At 37.9% G+C, this 19,050-nt stretch overlaps 1 protein-coding gene across 9 annotated transcripts in view; it reads right to left on the reverse strand.

Moving 5' to 3' along the window:
- mical2b (microtubule associated monooxygenase, calponin and LIM domain containing 2b) overlaps nucleotides 1–19,050 on the reverse strand; it is a 66,305-nt gene that overhangs the window by 18,935 nt on the left and 28,320 nt on the right. For 6 of the 9 annotated variants that reach the window (XM_041796152.1, XM_041796150.1, XM_041796148.1 and 3 more), the window contains exons 4-19: nucleotides 18,313–18,429; nucleotides 17,578–17,679; nucleotides 16,867–17,022; nucleotides 16,656–16,756; nucleotides 11,288–11,545; nucleotides 11,064–11,179; nucleotides 10,611–10,737; nucleotides 10,205–10,295; nucleotides 8,915–9,062; nucleotides 5,895–6,094; nucleotides 3,898–3,980; nucleotides 3,505–3,573; nucleotides 3,257–3,382; nucleotides 2,538–2,729; nucleotides 2,034–2,324; nucleotides 1,796–1,930 (exon numbers count right to left, since the gene is read on the reverse strand). In XM_041796152.1, the coding sequence (XP_041652086.1) occupies nucleotides 1,796–1,930; nucleotides 2,034–2,324; nucleotides 2,538–2,729; nucleotides 3,257–3,382; nucleotides 3,505–3,573; nucleotides 3,898–3,980; nucleotides 5,895–6,094; nucleotides 8,915–9,062; nucleotides 10,205–10,295; nucleotides 10,611–10,737; nucleotides 11,064–11,179; nucleotides 11,288–11,545; nucleotides 16,656–16,756; nucleotides 16,867–17,022; nucleotides 17,578–17,679; nucleotides 18,313–18,429 (2,312 nt within the window). The remainder of the gene's footprint in view (nucleotides 1–1,795; nucleotides 1,931–2,033; nucleotides 2,325–2,537; nucleotides 2,730–3,256; nucleotides 3,383–3,504; nucleotides 3,574–3,897; nucleotides 3,981–5,894; nucleotides 6,095–8,914; nucleotides 9,063–10,204; nucleotides 10,296–10,610; nucleotides 10,738–11,063; nucleotides 11,180–11,287; nucleotides 11,546–16,655; nucleotides 16,757–16,866; nucleotides 17,023–17,577; nucleotides 17,680–18,312; nucleotides 18,430–19,050) is intronic. The other 3 variants (XM_041796151.1, XM_041796154.1, XM_041796155.1) reach the window with 3 other exon arrangements.

Raw genomic sequence — 19,050 nt, forward strand, 5'->3', positions numbered from 1 at the left:
TTAAGAAATAAAAGTTTGTTAGTGAACAGCAAGCTTAAATTAGTTCAAGACCCTGTAAACTTATTTTTTTCAAACAGCGTCACGGTTTGCCTACTGGACTTATTACCCTTTATAATGATGAACCAAATAATCAAAATAATATGCTGTGCTAGCCGAGCAAGTAATTTGCTAAAATTACTCGATAGGTTTTTTTCAATTTTATTATGACTACTCAATTTTTAATTAAATTTGATTATTACCAGGACAAAGTGAACAGAACAACAGAACAGAGCAGCATCAGAATACATATTTTATGAATTCCTTCTCAACTGCAGTAATTAATATACTTTATGGGTCTAAAAAATCTTATCATCACACCAACTTCAAATTATTTGGTTATCATCCCTTAGACCAGTTGCCCATATAAATAAAAACAGACCAAATTAAGGTGTGTGATATTAAAGGCACAATATTCAGAATGTAAAGGCGCAAAGGGGCATAAGAGCAGAGTGTGACTGCAGGAGTACCACAACGTACTCAGAATATTGTCGAAATTGATTATGCCAAAGTTTTGAAGAAGTGGAAAATAAATTTTCAGTAGATTCAAGATATAAAACATAATTTACACAAAAATCCCCTATGATTTAGTAGAACTCAAAACATAAGAGGCAACTGATTACATAAAACTTTTAAGTAACTGAAAACCGTGAGTAGCAGGTACTTAGCCATAAAAAGTTCTATCAGTTTATTGTCACACATACATTTATGTTGGGTTTCCTTAACTCTTTTAAGTTAACATATACTTTGGAGACTTTTCTACACATGAACACTCTGTTCATATCCAACTCAAACACGTTCAGGTATTTTTTTCTAAAGCTACATGTTCTTCATCCATTGCAGTTTTCTCTTATTTCTTTCACATGCTTCAATCTTGAACATTTATATCACTCAAGGTTGGCCAACTTAAGTCACTACAAGTGACAGTGAGATGCACACTGAACCAGGAAGTCTTCCTCCATCAGGTTCGGTATACCATCCATTATATAATGAGGTTTCTTCCCACAGGCAGGACTTCTCTAACCGAGTCAGTAAATTCACTCATGGTGCCAAAGTGCCAAAAGCATTCTGGGAAAACTTTGCAGATTCAAGGATGTCAAATATTTTACGTTAACTTAAAGCTAAAAAAGTGTCCTATCAAAAATAGAACTGAGATAGTTGTTTTGGATTTTAATGTTATCACAACTCCTTTTTTTAAACAACGTCAAATTTTCAGTCTTACAGTGTAACTTAGAATGATGAGTACTGTTAAAACTTAAAAATGTGTTCTTTCAGCTCAGAAAAGTAGAGTTGATTTAGCTATTTAGGATTTTTGAATTCACACAGCTCAATTTTTTAACAACCTTCTACTGTTCAGTCTTTCAGCGTGGTACAAACTGAATACTGAGCGTAGCATTAAGATAAAAATTTATTACAAAAACATCTTTAATTGAAATTAGTGAGCAGCAGACTCTGACTGTTAGTGACACTTGTTAAAGACAATTTAGAAAACTGTCATGCAGAATTAGTTAACATTAGGCTGGCTTAATTCAAAGATTCCTAAAATATATGGTGTCAAAATATTTATTATGGAAGGTGAGGATACTGAGGATATCTTTGCAAAGCAGAGTGTAACATAGTTAATGGTAAGTACTGTAAGTGGAAATCTCAGCTGCACCTTTTAGATATCGAACCAAGTGCACTTTTTTAAAGTCTTGTTTTACATGCATGCTAGTTTGACCCAAGTCGCGCAGGAAAAATGGTTGGTGCAGCACACCACCTGAGATTCTGACAGAGGAGACGGCGAGGAAGAAGATGGCTTTTTGGACCCAGGAAACATGGAGGAGAGCAGCACGGCTCTCTCCTTTATACTCCGTCCATAAAATTCTCTTGCAGACAATCTTTTGTCTTTACTCTGCAGATAGAGCATGTTGTTATTAATGTAGAAGACAAAAACAATTGCCAACTTTTTTAAGCTGTAGAGAAAAGAATTCAGGCAGATCTGGTCAGAAATTCACCTGCTGCATTGATTCCTCTGACTTATCAGTGGAATGATCATTATCCCAAGAAGATAGAGAAGGAACAGGGAGCTGACTGGTTCTCTGGGGAGGAGAGGTGCTTTCTGGGATGTGATGCCTAGATAAATTAGGGCTAGGTGAGCGGGAAGGATTTAATGGACTCTCAGAGCGTGAGGGTGAAGGAGAGCGACTGTAGTTGCTCTGAGAGGAAGAGCATTTAGGGGTAGAGAGAAAACTGGTTTGCTGAGCCACAGCGTTGGGATTCTCCAGTAAGCGAAGGTAGATGGAAGGCTGAAAACAGGAGGGGAGGAGAAAATATAGGTTGACAATTTTCAAATAGTATTTAATGTAATAAATAAAACTCACAGCTCCCTTAACAACTGTAAAGGAAACAATAAGAGAAAAATTTTGATTCATCTTAGGGTCATTGCTGTAAATCAGAAACAGAGGCAATCCAGCCAAACTCAACAGAAGGGGCTGAGACATGTTCAGAGGGAGGCATACCTGCCACTTGGGACGAGGGGGAGGCAGGGAAGGAGGAGGGGGAATGTCTTTAGGTTTTGCAAAGCGGGGGTTTTCTCTTTCCTCCTCATCTTCCTCTTCCTCATTCTCCTCCTCCTCCTCAGAGGAAGGAAGTGGAGTGGTAGAAGGAGACTCAGAAGTAGAAAAGGAGGGATGGGATGGGTCCTCTTCAGACTGACACAAGGAGGAGAGAGTAGGAAGCAGAGGAAAGCAATGGAAATGAAAGGACAAGGGCTGATGTCAAGGATAGGTTTGGTAGGGATGCTACATACATAAATTGGAGATAATATACAGCACATCTTGGAAAAGAATTGTCCATGTTAGACCAGAGAAATGGAAATGTTTCAACAACTGATGTCAAGAAATCAAACCCTGAACCGAAAAAGAATCCATCAGATCTCTGCCCTATAAAATTACACTTTGGGTCATGTTATGCAGTAATGAAGGAAATGATTTGGCCCATAGATGATTAGAAAATATATTATTTCTGATTTCCATTTGTAGAACTGAAAGAGAGCAGCTCAAATTCCAGATATTCAGATGGATAAAGTGATTTATTGGCAACATAAAAATATTAAAATTATTACTGCTTTATGCACTGTTGTTGATGTTAATGAAAATGAAAACCGTTTCACTTTCAGTGTTTTTGGTGGCTGCAAGAGTTCCTTCTAATAACAGACAGTTTTAAAACTGTCTCTCACCTTGCTGTTTGGCTTTCCTGTCGAGTTCTCTTCAAACTTAGCCAGCAGCTGAGTTGCCATAGAGCGGACTTTGTTCTCACGCAGCTCTCCATCTTCACCAGCAGGGGGGGCACTGTGACAAGACAGCTGATGCCATGCCAGGGACAAGAGGGGATTACAGGAGAGAACGATAGTATACAGATTAAAATGAACTTAATGTTCTTTATTTGGAAACAACAAACACTGATTGATATATGCCTTAAACTTACCTCTGTGAGGTAGTGGTTGCCTTTTCGCCGCCTCTTGTGAACTGAATCTTCTTCTAGTTTTTTATCATCCTGTCACAGTACACAATTCAATAAAAATTCATGAAGAAAAACCTTACACCTGTCTATCTGAATCCATGCATCATACTGTCACACCAAAGACATCAAGAAAGCCTCTGTTCACCTACAGGTTGAAAACTGGAGCTCAGGATTAGATAACACATGTATAACAAACAATGCCATGATGTTTGTGTTAGCTTTAGCATACCATATGAAACTGAATATCAAGACCCAAATTAAGATTGGCTGATTTTTTTTTAAATCACAAATCATCACACCTAGAGAAAGACAAATTGAAAGTTCAGAGTTCAGAACTCAAATTCTGTTTTATCTTACCCTGGGTATCCTCTTCCTGGGCTGAGAGTGCTTGTTTGTTTTGGAGGGGTAATCCTCAGAATTCTCATCTGGCTCCCTAGGACCTGGATTATAGAAAGGACATATCAGTTCTATTCAGACAAGTATTTCAAAAACAATTAAATTCCATACAATTACACTGGGTTAATAGTTATTCAGTAATATCCAGCTAAAGTTAAAGTCTCTACAGAAATTTTTTTTGTTTACAAAAGAAAAAAATCACATTATTTTCATTTAACGATTTGTCAGAAACAGGACAAAAGTTAAAAACCCCCAGTTTTAGCCACTTTGCTGGATGCATATTTTAAATTAATAGGTAATGTCCCTTCAGAAAATAATGCAGTCAATAAGTTTCATGATGAATCATTTAACATGGTTTGAATTCAAAACCAAAGTATTGATTGTGGATCCAGATAATGACTTGCACAGTGGATCTGGGCTACATTATTGCACATTAGCAGACAGGCCTGCTCTAACAGAATAATTCCTTCTACTATTCACCCCTTTTAAAAAATCAGGGCTGCTGAAAAGATTATAGATATCAAGAGTGAATAATGCACCTTGGACTGAAAGAAAGTTTCACTTTGGAGACTTTGGCAGTTTCCCCACATAACTTTGCTTGTTTGGAATAGTAAGGCACAAAAACAGCTTGTAATTTTGATCCACTTGTAAGCCTTTATTAATAGAGATTTATTTCCACCCACTCTTGTGAGCGCACATTTATCAATGATTTCACTCTGAAACTCTGGAGTTCAAGAGATAAAAAGTTAAATGTTTGACTTCCACTATGGCAGCTTTGGATTTTAGAGAAAATGGAGTGTTCAGTGGAACACAGTATTAAACCAACAATATCAGTCCAAATGGACTGTAAAATGGCACAGATGAAGTAAATCTCATTCCAAGCCTTCCAGAGGTGTGGATTACTCCATGGTGACAGCAATGTGGGTGACACAAGTGTTCGCAGGACATTGACATTAAAGCAAAAAAGTGAAACGAAGCCAAAGCTTACAGTGGTAGTGTGACCAGAGCTGAGGGCCTCCAGAGTCGCATGCAGTGATTGGATATGGCTTTCACGGACATAGCATGCATACCAGTCATGTCTCTGGCAGGGACTAACCTGACCACGGTTGTGTAACATGCAACTCTAGCTCACCCAATGGATAAAATAATCCCTGAGCCTCACTTATGTCAAGTACCACTGGGGCTACATCAGCAGAATGAAGAGTTCAGATTGGTTAAATGCGGAGTTTTTGGGAGAACTGTCTGACTGCCCCATAAGCTGATTATAACTTTTACAGTGACTGAAACACGATATTTGGTACAAATACAACCTAACCAGGAGAGGTGTGAGAACGGTTTCTCCTCTGTGAAATAAAAGAAGCCGTGGGTTTTTGTTTTCACAGCTTCTTTTGATTAGGTACAGTTATAAAAAAATTTAAATGGTTAAGCAGAAAAAGCAAAAATCTCTTCTCTGTGCTTTCCCATCTGTTTGTTCCATATAACTGGATCCCTGTTGCATAATCTCAAGTCAATTTGTAAACTTAATGTTAATTTCGTCTGCAAACTAGGGTTAGAATGTCAAGGAGGCATTGAAACTATGAACTGTTTGGAAATTTGGGAATCATCATTTCCAGAGCCAATTTTTGTTTTGACCCCTGTTCAGTCAGAATTGGTCTTAAGGTCTTAAGGAACGCTCCTGTAACATTTAACAATATGGAGAGCAATTAATGTTTAGAGGATGAGGGACTTTTAATCCTTAGCATTGACATGCAAGACTGCCAAAAGAAGACTAGATTTAACTGTAAACAGCAGGACACCATTCATGTTCTCAACAAACTGAACAGAATCATGTCAATGTAAATGAGTTACCCAAATGTATTGTGGATAATGATCTGTGGGTTATTTGCTACTAATAATACAACACCAATAAAAGTAAACTTTGGATTAAGCTTCATTACTAAAGCAGGAAGGAGCCTCACCATTGTTGTTTCCTGCACTGTTTCTGAAAATCTCATAGAACTTTGAGAGATAGAGAACCATCAGCAGCTTGTCTGGTTCAGCCTCTGCAGCCATCTCCTTTCCTCTCATCATTGGCTGGATACCAAACTCTCGCTCAGCCAGGTCAAAAGCTAACTGGTTGTTCCCTGCCATGTCCTCCTCGTTCAGAGAATCAAAGTCACTGAGGAGGAAGCAGATCAAGTGGACATTAGCCAACAGGTTAGTGGATATCATCAACATCATCAGTGCTAGAAGAAATCAAAGATGGAATGTGAGGAGAAAAATTCAGATGGATGGTTTTTATCTGATCACATGATTTTATTGTTTTTTTCAAAAGTGATTAATATAAGATAATTCTATTTAGAACCTTACCATAGTTTCCCTCTATGCTTGGGAATACCAGAAAAATCAGCACAAGACAGTCTCCTGCCCTGTCCACAGTCAGTGGACTTATGACCATAGTACAAATGAAAACTAAGTACAAATGACAAAATTTACTAAAAAATATAAGTTTTACCAAACACCTTTTGGAATTTTGTTGAACATTTTTAAGTGGCTGTAACCAGTATCTATGTTGATATTGAGGTATGACATTGTTGCAGTCGGAAACTGATTTAAAGGGATTTAAAAAGGCATCACCTAAATCAGCAGCTACCTCTCAGTCACAGACCCTGAAGGTGTTTTTCAGCATTTTTATCTGCTTCAGACACAAAAATTCAGTACAAACAAGGCTCAGAAGGGCCCATCTCAGATTAAAGATATTTAGTATGATCCCCTGTTTTTTCTAGTTTTCCTAAGTGTCCTTAGGGGCGATACTAAACGGTTGTCAAACTATATAAATTAGAATTTGAGTATTAATCTAAGAGCATTTGGCATCACATTATGAATTTATGTCTGAATTTTGACACACTAGCTATTAACTTGGATGTAGATGTAGGAAAGTAGCAGTTTAATTGGAATTGGACCAAATTTGTTTTTAAAACAGGAGCAGAGAGCCACATGGTAAGCTTGACTTGGCAGAGAAGATGTTTTTGCATGTCTCCCGACTGGCCTTGGCATCAGTTTATTCATCCAGAAGCTCCGCCATTAACAATCTACAGCAGCGGTAGCCTGTCAGGTCAAGAGCACATGCACAGAGCGTCATTTTGTTGTTGCTCTGATTGGGCAGTAATGAATGTGACAAAACGTTCCTCAATCACCTTCAGAGAAATTTTTTAAAAGTGCTGCCCTTCTCCAATGCTTTCTATAGGCGCTTTCCCCGATGAAAGCGAAATATATTTATGCAGTGGATATATGAAACAGTCAATCTGGCGTGTCAGGTTACTGACCATCCATTCTAGCAGTCAATCCTCTACCACGGCTTAACACCACCTTGTCTAACAAGTGGGCTAGGCCTTAAACAAACCATGCAAACACAATTCTACTCTGAGCACAGATATTATCGTATAAGTGACAACCTTATGTAACAAAGACTTGGATGTAATGTATTTGACTCTACCAAATAAGCTCTCTCAAGGCAATGATGTCATTCTCATCAATCACTTTGACATTTTTATTTGCTTTTTCAGTTGTGTGTGATCTGACTGGCTCAAGTAGGTCAGCTTGGACTGTATGACATCCTGTTTTTGACAGAGATAAATCATTGCTTAGGTTCACAACATTATCTGCCAATCATAATTTGGAAGGCCAAGCAAGAAAATCCACATACGAATTCTAAACTCTGACAAATAATATTTAGCAAAGGACAAGAATCAAATGACTACATGAACTTGAAATAGAAAATGAGAGCTGCAATGTCTAGCAGTCAGCTGGTTTTATTTTCAAAGTTCAATTGATTATTATTCATTTTATGAATCACCAGCAAAAGCTTTAAAACATACAAGGAAATTCAATTAATTCTGTCAACACTTAATGACATGATTAATTTGTTCCAGAAGTTCTAATGATACAAAACTTTTATGCACCCTTGTTTTAATACTGATGAAATGATATTGTTTATTGAACACAGGCCAGGTCTTTAACAGTATAAAATCTGCTTTCAGGTACTTCTGTCAGACCTTGCATAAGCACAAATGACAGATTTTTAAAATCCTATCCCTACTCTTTACTAAAATCAATTACAACAGCTCAGCAATGTACAAACATAAGAATTTGTTTAAAAAGTTAATCATGTCAAAGCACATCAACCTCATCTTTACTAAAAACCTTTTTTTTTAAAAAAAATGAAATTAAAACAAAATCCATCCAGGAGGTGATTTTCAGTGGTAAAGAAAAAGGTCAATAAACAATGCCCTTTTTTTTATATTTATAAATAAATCTTTATTGTGATTCCTCCTAACACAGAGTCTTTTTTAGACAGCTATTTTTATCATCACTGTGAGAAGTATGAAAAGCTGGACAGATTTCTCTGGTATCATGAGGGCTTTAGCATACGAGTGTCTTGATTTTTAAGGCTGTCTAAGTTTCAATATTTCATTTAGCATTCATAGTCAGTTGTGAGCTGATAACCATGACACTTGGTTACAGGACTGGTAGGTCTTAAAGGTTCCTCATACAAACCCTAAATGGGGAAGGACTGGTTTCCTACAAAGCCATCTTATAGCTGGTATGATCTACAAAACAGCTTAAAGCTTACAACTATCATTCTTTCGGTAGCATTCCGAGCTTTAATTTCTAATCACATGTTATTTTTTCAGCAAGTATGGTCATGAGTGTGTGGCCGGTCTTTGAAGAGAATAAATTCTTTCATAGTTATTTGGTTATTTGTTCCCTCCCAGGTCTCCCTTGCAAAGAGATCTAATATGTCTAAGCCAGGGTGGGACTGTGTAAACATAACTTCAATAAAATAATACATTTCATCTTGCGCATTCAAGCTCAGTCAAACAGAGCCAGTCTGGACATGACTTCTCAGAAGTCATTAGAAAAGCACCAGAACCTGAATAACCGTCACTCTGACTTTTGTTCCCCAGCATGGATTGAGTGTGCTCTTGTGTGTTCTTACATGAGGTCAGGCCGCTGGCGGTGAATGAGAGCACAGAGAGCCAGGCCATTCTTCCAGGATGATGTGAGGTTGGTGACGTTGACCCCCCTGTATCCTTGAGTCTGCCTCTGACACCAGGTCAGCAGCCGGCCAGGACGGACTTCAGAGTCTGCATTTAAAACACACAATCAACAAGGTAGTGTCAACACGGTACTTTCAACCCTTTGCCTTTAAAATCATAAAACTCTATTTAAAAATATTGACTTGTGATGTTCAATCCTAGTAACTAGAAAAACTCAGACTTAACACCAACCACAGTGTCAACGTCCCACTAGGTCTACTAAGAATCTTCACCCAGCTGTAGTAAGGGCTGTGAGACTTTAAGCTTGAGGTTAATTTTACAACACAACTTTGACTTTTTTGCTTCACTGTTTTCTGTTTTGGTTTATTCAATATCACATATTGAAGCTGGGAATAACTGTCACTGGAGACAACAACACAGCTAAAAGAAAAGGAAAACTGGAATTTTATTTCCCAGGGAGCCTGTTGGGCCATTATTAATACTTGCTACCTTTGCTTTTGATGTAAAAATAAACCACTGTTTACAAGGGAAAAAGTCAGTCATAACATCATAGCCTGAGGTGATAAAATGTGAAGTTCGACATGTTGCTGTTAAAAAGCCCATAAAGGTGATCTTAACAGAAGACAAGAGTTGTTGCTGTCAAGGTTAGACCTATATAAAGTAGACAGCTGTATCTGCCACATACTGGTTATCAGTATGACCCTGCAAGCAGAGAGAAGAGCAGGTCAGCACATGTCTGTGAGAGGCATCATGTCTGACCCTCATGTGGCTGAAATGTTATCTAGCTGTATTGTCTGTAAAGAGGTGTGTCAGCTGTGACTGAGATAAGGATAAAATTTCCCTACAGCAGAACCACAGAAGAATTGACATCAACCTTTTTCTCAAGTAAACTTATTCAGGATTTTATTTTTAAACAGCATGACTAGTCATGTTGACTGGCACTGACTCAGTGTTGAGACAAATTCATTAACAGCTGCAGCATATGAACTGAACTTACAAAAAGCATCAAGGAAAACTTTCATGAAGTGCTAATGGGGTTGTGAATGCCTCTTATGTCAGTGGTGAGTCACTGGCAGATCAGATTACCATTACAACATAACAGGGAGCTTTGAAAGTAGAACAAAGTATCATCTGGGCAGTTGGCAGCAATCCTCATAGGTTTCAATGATGATTGTTTTTATTTATTTATTCAAAATTAATTATTTTTCAGGATGAAACCATTAACTCACCTCCTCTGGATAAGTTCACTGATCTGCGTCTAGGTCCTCCTCTATCCAGTGGACATATTTCCTCCATGCCATTAATGAACAAATGGCGCACCTACAAGAAGGTGGAGAAAGGGTTAAAGACAGAATAAGAGGGACTTTTCCTATTGGAATTTAAAATAGTTTTAAACAAGTTTACACACAACACACTTTGTTAGTACTTTCAACATAAACAGTTAAAAATAGTAAATTCGGATGCTTGGTAAATAAGAGCAGAATTTTGATGATTGATATCAGTCTTTAATTCATTATTTTCCAAATATGACACGGCATCTGCATTTGGTTTCATTATTTTTTATCTCCTTAGCAGGGAATGTGTAAATTGTTATTAAAATAATTTTATTTTTAATTCTGTTCATGTTGGACCGACCTGATGTGGGCGTACACAGCTTGAGTTAAGGTTAGGGTAACGGGTCGCAGGATCAATGGAGTACTGTTCAAAGTTTTTGCTGATGTTCTCTGTGGTGGTCTGAGGCAGCAGCCGGTACAGACTCTCCCTAAGGAACAGACAAGCAGATATAAACGGTGAGCTCTTGATAGGTAAGCTTCAAAGATCTTAGAACTGACTCTATGACCACTTCATCTATCATTAAACAATGAAGAAAGTAAAGAGCACAAAATGCTGCATTCAAACCCTATAAATAAAGTCTTTCTCCAACAACCTCTCCCAGCTTTAGTTGTTTATGCTTACATTTGCTTGTGGTTGCTGTTGCTACTGTTGCTTTTCATCAGTGTTAAAGATACAGGCAACATACACAGAAGAGTAGAGAGAAGTTATGATGCTTAAACAAAATCACATTATGTTGAACGTAAACCCACACACCTCTCAGCTAGTGTTTCCAGAGGGCTCCTGCCTTGTGCCCAGGCTTTCACCATCCACACAGTGTCAAAGGCTGCTAGGAAACCCCGAGCACAACCTGTACCCATCGGCCAGAAGGGCTGCAAGCAAAGAACTTGATGTGAGGAAGAACACACGTAATACAAAGGCCAGAATGCCATACAATATGACTGGAATAACATAAAACCTGCTGCCCCAACTAACTGTACCTCAAGAAGACTGTCTCCCACCAGTGCCACCAGTAGCTGCTGTCCGTGTTTCTCCCGGATTAAGGCTGCATTCTCTGAGGCATACATGCTAGTGAAGTCAAACATGGCAACATCAGGCTGTCCATAGTGGTTGATGGCATAGTCCAAGGATGGAAGCTGGTAGTTTGTGCCAAAGTCGGCCGCTTCACGGGCATAGGAGAGCAATGCTTCCTGGTTGACATTGTCAGGGCTAAGCAGTCGCTCTGTTTCTATGTAATCCTGTAGAACAAAATAAACAGAAAACTGCACTCCAACAGTACCAAGACTTTTCTCTTCATAAAGCTACTTTAAAGCTACTTTAAAGGTTGATAGTTTTAATGATAAAAAGAACAGCGACTTTGTTTGATGGAGTTATGAGGACTCTGCCATGGCACCGAAAAAAAAAAAAAATAGTGACATAACTTAGATTTGGGACTCCTTGGTTTGGTTTCCTTTATTGAAAGGAATCTAAGTAAATAAAAATCTTACTTCAGTTCTTGGGTATTAGGCCACAAGGAAACCATCTGACAGCCAAGTGTTAATGCAACTGAACCCAACAGGGGTGACGGACCAGTCTAAACATGTTTTCCACCCAAGCAATGATGCCATCTCCATTTGAGTCACTCAGGAAATAACTGCATAATGTTGTTTAGATATGAGATGCATCATGATCGTTTGTTCCTATCAAAATAAAATGTCAGGGCACAAACAAAGACAAAGGACAAAGTAACACACTTTTAACTGATTCAGCAAATTCAGAATGCACTTTTCACTCTGTAGACTAAAGGGGAGACTGTAGAGTCAGAGGTCAGGGGCCCATCCCAAGCACCTGAAGTTACATGTTCATGTGCCCTTGGCCAAGACACTTAACCCCAAATTGCTCCTACTGCTGTCAGTTGTGAGGGAAGTGTATGGATGCATATGAACGGGATGATGCACTACATAGCAGCTCACACCAGAAGTGTCTAAGGGTGGAGTGCATGGGTTCGAGTGACCTGTGGTGTAAAAAGAGCTTTGAGTAGCAGTGTTAATTTTATCAACTAAAACTATGACTACAAATGTCGTTGACTACCTTTTCCCTGACAAAGACTAGGTAAAAGTAGATCTTTGGTGATAAAAACTCTAAAAACTTTTTTTCAAGGACACTAAGACGAGACTGTGTTGTGCTGGACTGACAAAGGTAGTTATCCACTGTGCATTTAAGGTATGTCAGTATTTTCAATTGTATATTCTAAATCAATTTAAGTATTGGCATTGCATTGATATGAGTGCTATACAGTTATTGTAATGTTCCAATATGGTTAATATTTATATTAGTTCAAAGAAAATAAATGTCTAGGCTATGTTTTGAAAGTAATACATTTTCAAATCAGGACACACTGGTACCAATAACAAGACAAAGTGGAATATGTGTCTCTAACAACGGTTTTAAACATTATGTTCACCCTCTGTAAGCATCAGGGATGTGATTCTTTTAATATCAATTTATTTTCCATTATTAATGTAGAATTTGGGATTTACTGAACTGAAGCATTGACCAAGTGAATCATGGATGCTAATGTATTTCACACATTCAAAGATGGACTAGCAGGTAAAATAAGAATTTCTGAAAACCAACAAACTAAAGAGGGGATGTCAAAGCTGTCATCTTATTTGAAATATAAAAGGTTGTGTCCCAACTCCTTTAACACAATGCAATTGCCCTATTACCATGCCAGTATTGATATGAAGCTAATCAAGTTAGCTAAATAAACCAAAGTACCTGATCTGAGAAAATGTTCATTTCTTCCTCTCCAGTAAAAGGTGGAGGAATATTAATATGAGCCTGTTTCAGGTTTAACAGATGACATTCACATACTTCAAACTCCAAATCACTCTAATAATCAGGACCCCCAAAGTCCAGGTCTGACAGAAAAGATTGGAAGTTGCACCCACAATTCTTGCAAAGTATCATGGGGATAAGGAATAAGGTGGATAAATGTTCAAAACAACTACATGTGAACAAAGCTTTAATTCAATTTGATTTAGAGACTAAGAATGAATTTAAGATTGCTGCCAAAATTAAAACTGTTAAGTAGTCACACAGCTCAAATAAGATGTTGCATGCTCTAGTCTAGTTAGTTACTCTGTGAGGACTATAATGACAATACTGTGTGGTTCATTAGTTGAATCAGTGAGATATTATAAGTAATGAGGCCTCAGAGGCTTGGGTCCTCTGAGCACACTCTCACACAGCTGACAGTGTTGCAATCACTCTGCACTGTAAGGCAATGTAAGATGAGCTGGAGACCACTGAGGGCACGGTGTGGTTGGGTTTCAGCACCTGTGTGTTGTGTGTATATGCTTGTGTGTTTATGTGTGTGAGAGAGTGATTCTGTATGTGTATGCTACTACATCTCCAGTGTATTTGAGGGGGTTTGTGTACATGCATGTGGGTGTATTTGTTTGTTTGAGTGTTTTTGTGTTGGATTGCCCTAGCAAACTCTGGTTGGTCCATGGGAACACCTAATTTCAGAAAATAACAATGAGCCTTACACTTATAGTAGGGCATAGGAGACCCTGAAGACAGGTGAACAAAGGCGAGATTAATTAAAGCTCTTGTTCATTATAATCCCCAGCGGAGGCCCATCAGTCACTGCCACAGCTTAGCTGCTCTGGAGAACGCACACATTGCTGTGTACTCAGAAAACACTCAGACTATCTGCTCTGAGACCAGGTTGTAATTACAGAGACCTGTGTGTGTGGCTGGCCTATTATAGTATAATTTCAATCTAAATTTGTCACTGCAAATTAGAAGGGAAGTTATCATTTGACAACTATCTTACTTCTTACTTACTTACTTAATTACTGCGTATAATGCTCCAATAAATGTGCTCTGATGTGACTTTGTCACTTTTAGATGACAGTCTTGATCTCATTCTTGTGCAATCTAAAAATTACCACAGGTTATGATGACAAAAAAAAGTGAGGAATAAAGTTATATCATGAATATGGTATGAATTTCCCAGAAAATTTATATCAGAATATTCTGGAAAAGTCCAGTTACTTACACAAGATAAGATAAGATAAGTTAAGATAAGATAAGATATTCCTTTATTAGTCGCGCAAAGGAAAATTCCAAATTTACAGCAGCGAGATCAGAGTAAACAAAGCACACAAATGAATAAATTAATAAATACACACTAGGAAAAATAGATAGAGATATACAGTGCTTAACAAATGTATTTGACAACCACTCAAAGTAAGGTTTATGCCACAGCTGCCCTAAATTAACAGCACTGGTAATTACCAAAATCATTTTTTATGTTTCTGCAATGGTTAATACACCAATATGTAGAAGCGCTTAACGCAAATGATATTTTTAATGCTAAAATATAATTATTATTGTTATCCATGAATTTTCAAATTTACTGATTTACAAAAAAACTGAAAAAATAGTACAGCACATTATTATTTCTTGATTAATATGTCAAATTATAGTTATTTACTTGCATTCCTGAACAGAAAAACTAGTTTCAGAGGTTGAATGTTATGCTTGATTAATTTCAGACTTCTTAGAGAAGCCCAGTGAGCCGGCTCAAATTTGGGTATAAAAAGGTGAATTCAGTTTGAAATTCCTCATTCCTGTTCAAAATGGTAAAATGTGGAGAGCGCACTGAAAATGAAGAGTCCGCATTAAAGCACCTCATGATGCTGGATGGTCTCTGAGACAAATAGGGAAAGACATCAAGTGTTCTCACAGTGGGGTCAAGTATGCTTTGGAGTCACTGGTACCGAGACTGGTACTTAACAAAATGCACCAACGAAGAGGCAGGAAACCAAAGTTAACCGAAGCAGATGTCAGACACCTCAAGATTTTAAGTACTAGAGACAGAAGGAAGACCACTGCTGATCTTCAGGCAGAGATGAATGCTTCTAGATAAGAGTCTGAGAAAGTCTCCAGAATGACCATAAGCAGACAACTGACGGAACAAGGCTTAAAGGGAAGAATAGCTGCTAAGAAGCCATTATTGAGGCCTGCAAACATCCAGAAACGCCTCAGATTTGCCAGGGAGCACAAACACTGGACTGTTGATGACTGGAAGAAAGTACTCTGGACTCTGAAGTCCAAGTTTGAACTCTTCGGTCAGCATTGTCATGTTTATGTCCGCAGAAAAGCTGGAGAACGTTTTGATACCAGATGTATTGCACCCACAGTGACCAACGGTGGAGATTCCATTATGATATGGGGTTCCATTTGTGGATACGGTGTGGGCAAATTAGTGAAAATGGACGGTATCATGAACAAGAACATCTACCGCAACATCTTAGTGCATCATGGAATCCCTTCTGGACTGAATCTGATTGGTCGTGGGTTCATATACCAACAAGACGATGACCCCAAGCATACTTCAAAGCTGTGCAAAGACTATTTGACATAGAAAAAGGAATCTGGAGTACTGGAACTGATGGACTGGCCAAGTCAAAGTACGGATTTGAATCCTATTGAACAAATTTGGGATTTAGTAGATTCAAAGATTGATTGCACAAAAGTTTCATCTAAAGCAAGTCTGTGGGAACAGCTAGAAACTATTTGGAACTCAATAACAAAAGAGTAAAGAGTGGAAAAGTACATAAAAACAATGCCAGCAAGAATACAAGCTGTTATCAAGGCCAAAGGAGGCCATACAAAATATGAAGTTTTTTGGTTATTATGTGTGAAAAAGGACTATTTAGTTGTTTAAGTTTATTTGCCAAATAAATAACAATAACATTTTTAGTTTTAAACAAGTTTTTGAAAGATTTCTAAAATATTTATGTTTTCTCATTTTATGACAGTTGGTCAAATAAATTTGTTAAGCACTGTATTATACTTGTCATTTCTATCAGTTCTGAGAAGAGCTATGACCAGCTTAATGTCTCAAAACACCTGCAAAGATTTCCTGAGCCTTTATTTTCTCACTCTGGTTCAATACGCATGACCACAATCATAGGGAAGATGGATGAAGGCTGCTATCAGAGAAACCTGGGCTTTATAACTCCCTAGCAGTGCCACAGACTGATTGCCTCTGATTTTTTTGTAATATTCAAATAATCTAAGATAGTGGATTTTGATTTTTATGAGCTGGAAACTGTAATTATTGCTATATATATATATATATATATATATATATATATATATTTGAAACATTTCCCTTTGTGTGAGATTAATCTAGAGTATATGGAGGTTTCACTTTCTGAAATAAAATACAGTAGAATGTTTTTTTTTCATGATGTTCTTATGTTTTGAAGTGAACCTGTTTGTTTTGGGATGATTAGGAAAGGCTGTCTGCTGTCTGTGATAAGCATGATTATGTCTGTAGAAACTCACATTTATGATGACTCCTTTGTCCAGCAGACTCTGCTTCTTTGCCGTCATGACAAAGTAGTGGGTGTTGTCTTTGTAGTAAACTATGTTCTCCAAGTCAATTCCTTAAAAAGACAGCAAATTTACTCAACAGGTGTAATTACTGTGCTTTAAAAAAAAAAAAAAAAAAAGCTATTAAAGTGGAAAAGTGGAGGCTTTCCTCTGAGTTGCTCACCTGTCTCCTCCTTGAGTTCCAGGAAGAACTTCTGGTTAAAGATAAAGGCCACTCCACTGATCTCCTCCACTTTAGCCTCTGCTGTGGTGTTCCTGTTGACAAAGTTAGCCGTGATGGCAATGGCCAATTTTCCTCGAAACTCTTTGCGAGAAAATCCTGCAGTGAAAAAAGGAGAAAACCTTAGAAATAAAACATGCAAAATAACTACACCATGACTGATCTAGACACACTTAAACTTGGATTCAACATTAACATTTACATAGCGATAAATAGTGTTAACCCTCCTTGCTACTGTAGGTCTTCAACAAAAGAGATATTTCTTCATAAAAGCCTTTTTTAATGACCATACACAGAGGTATTTTCAAAAAGTGTAAACAAACAACATATAATGTGTAGATTTTTACGGATGTACACAAATTCCAGCATCATTAAATACACATGTACACAGAGAGAGCTCTAAAGCAGTTCATAAACGGCTCACCCAACACACACTATTAAGTTCCCACCTAAAAGTATGCCAACAGGAAATGCTTTAGCCAACGACTGAAAACAGTCTGGCCACACTTTACCTATTTTCATGTATAAAAAAGGGGGTTGACTTCTACAAATTCGGGTCAAAAAGAAGCCTTTTTTGAACACTCATTTTGACAGTTAAAGTCTTACAGCACCACACCCAGTTGTGTAAACGGTTGGTTTTTCCTTTTTTCTTACCATCTAATGTGTTTTTCCGTCCATCTGCTCCAATCACAACATCAAAATCAAAGTCTGAGACAGGATGGCTGGAGGGATGGACTTCTGCTCGCCAACCAGGACCTTATAAGGAATAGACCAAATCAAATTATTTTTCTACAATGACATATCAGCTAAGAAAGTGAAATAACCTGGTTGCCAACAGGACAACAACTTTTTGAGTACCAGATGACATTAATAATAAATGCTTGGGACATCACAAAGTTCCATTCACATTTTATAATGAGCTGCTGATGAGACAGAAATGATTCTTATTTCCCAACTACATGAGATTTAACATTTTGTTTCTGATCAGATGCAAGAGTTCAGTTCAGTTCAATATAAAACACTTAATCTTTCCCTGGGGCAATTCAAGAAGAGCTAAATCCTCTGTCTGCTCAGTTTACATATTTTTGGGTTATGTCCCCACATTGCATATCTAGGACATTTGCCATATTTTGGGAAATAAATTTCAAGTACAACTAAAATGTTCCTATCAGCAGACTCTGTGAATAACTTTCTATTTTCCACACCACCCATGCTGTCACTGCAAATGCCTCCTCTCTTGGACAGTTGTTAATCACTTTAGCACATGCTTTTTTGTGAGCAGTGAACTCTCCATACATAGAAAAGAAATGCAAAGGTGTTCCTGTGTGTCACTGCCATCCACAACCCTGTAATGTACAATTTATAGCACACACATGAGTGCAGACTTACCGTCGTCAGTCTGCTCTGCTGGCGGCTCCACAAGCTTGACAAACTCCACGTTGACGTGAATCTCAACTCCCAGAATAAGACTAACTTTCAGTAGCATCAGCTGGAGCTGGCGGATGCCTGGAATACACACAAATGCACACATGCAGAAAATTTACTTTCAGAAAGGACACAAGCAGAGTCATCTATTTATTATGCACAAAACATGTGAGTTTAATAGGCATTTATTTACTCCTAGACAGCAGATCCCAATAACTTCAGTCAAAGTAAGAGCAGTATTCTGTAGCTACCAGCTATCTCAGTTCTTCTGACCAGCTGTACCATATGCAACCTAATTAATCTTATCACAGAGCTATAAATAGATGTGGCTGCAGCTTTATGGAGAGGTTTGTTTGGTTTAATAACACAGGGAGTTAACAAAGTTTATACAATGAATCTGTTAATTGGCTAAGACTGGAAAACTAAGCTTTGAGGCATATGCTGCTCCAAGACCAACTGTGTTTATTATTAAATCAGTTCACTGAGTACGTACTTATACAAAACCAGGGCACCAGTAAATTAGCCTTTGCTTGGCTGTGCTCACAGACTAAGAGCTGGTTGCAAAATAATTAAATTGGGCTACTGGTTTAGGTAAGTTGGAGAGCATGTTGCCAAATTGGTCAAAGGTTCAAATCCCAGTCTGTTGTTTTTTTGGTTGATGTCTTCCCCTACTCTCTCCCCACATTTCTTGTCTCTCTATAG

This window comes from Cheilinus undulatus, linkage group 9 (genome assembly GCF_018320785.1).
Source record: "Cheilinus undulatus linkage group 9, ASM1832078v1, whole genome shotgun sequence".
Classification (NCBI taxonomy): domain Eukaryota; kingdom Metazoa; phylum Chordata; class Actinopteri; order Labriformes; family Labridae; genus Cheilinus; species Cheilinus undulatus.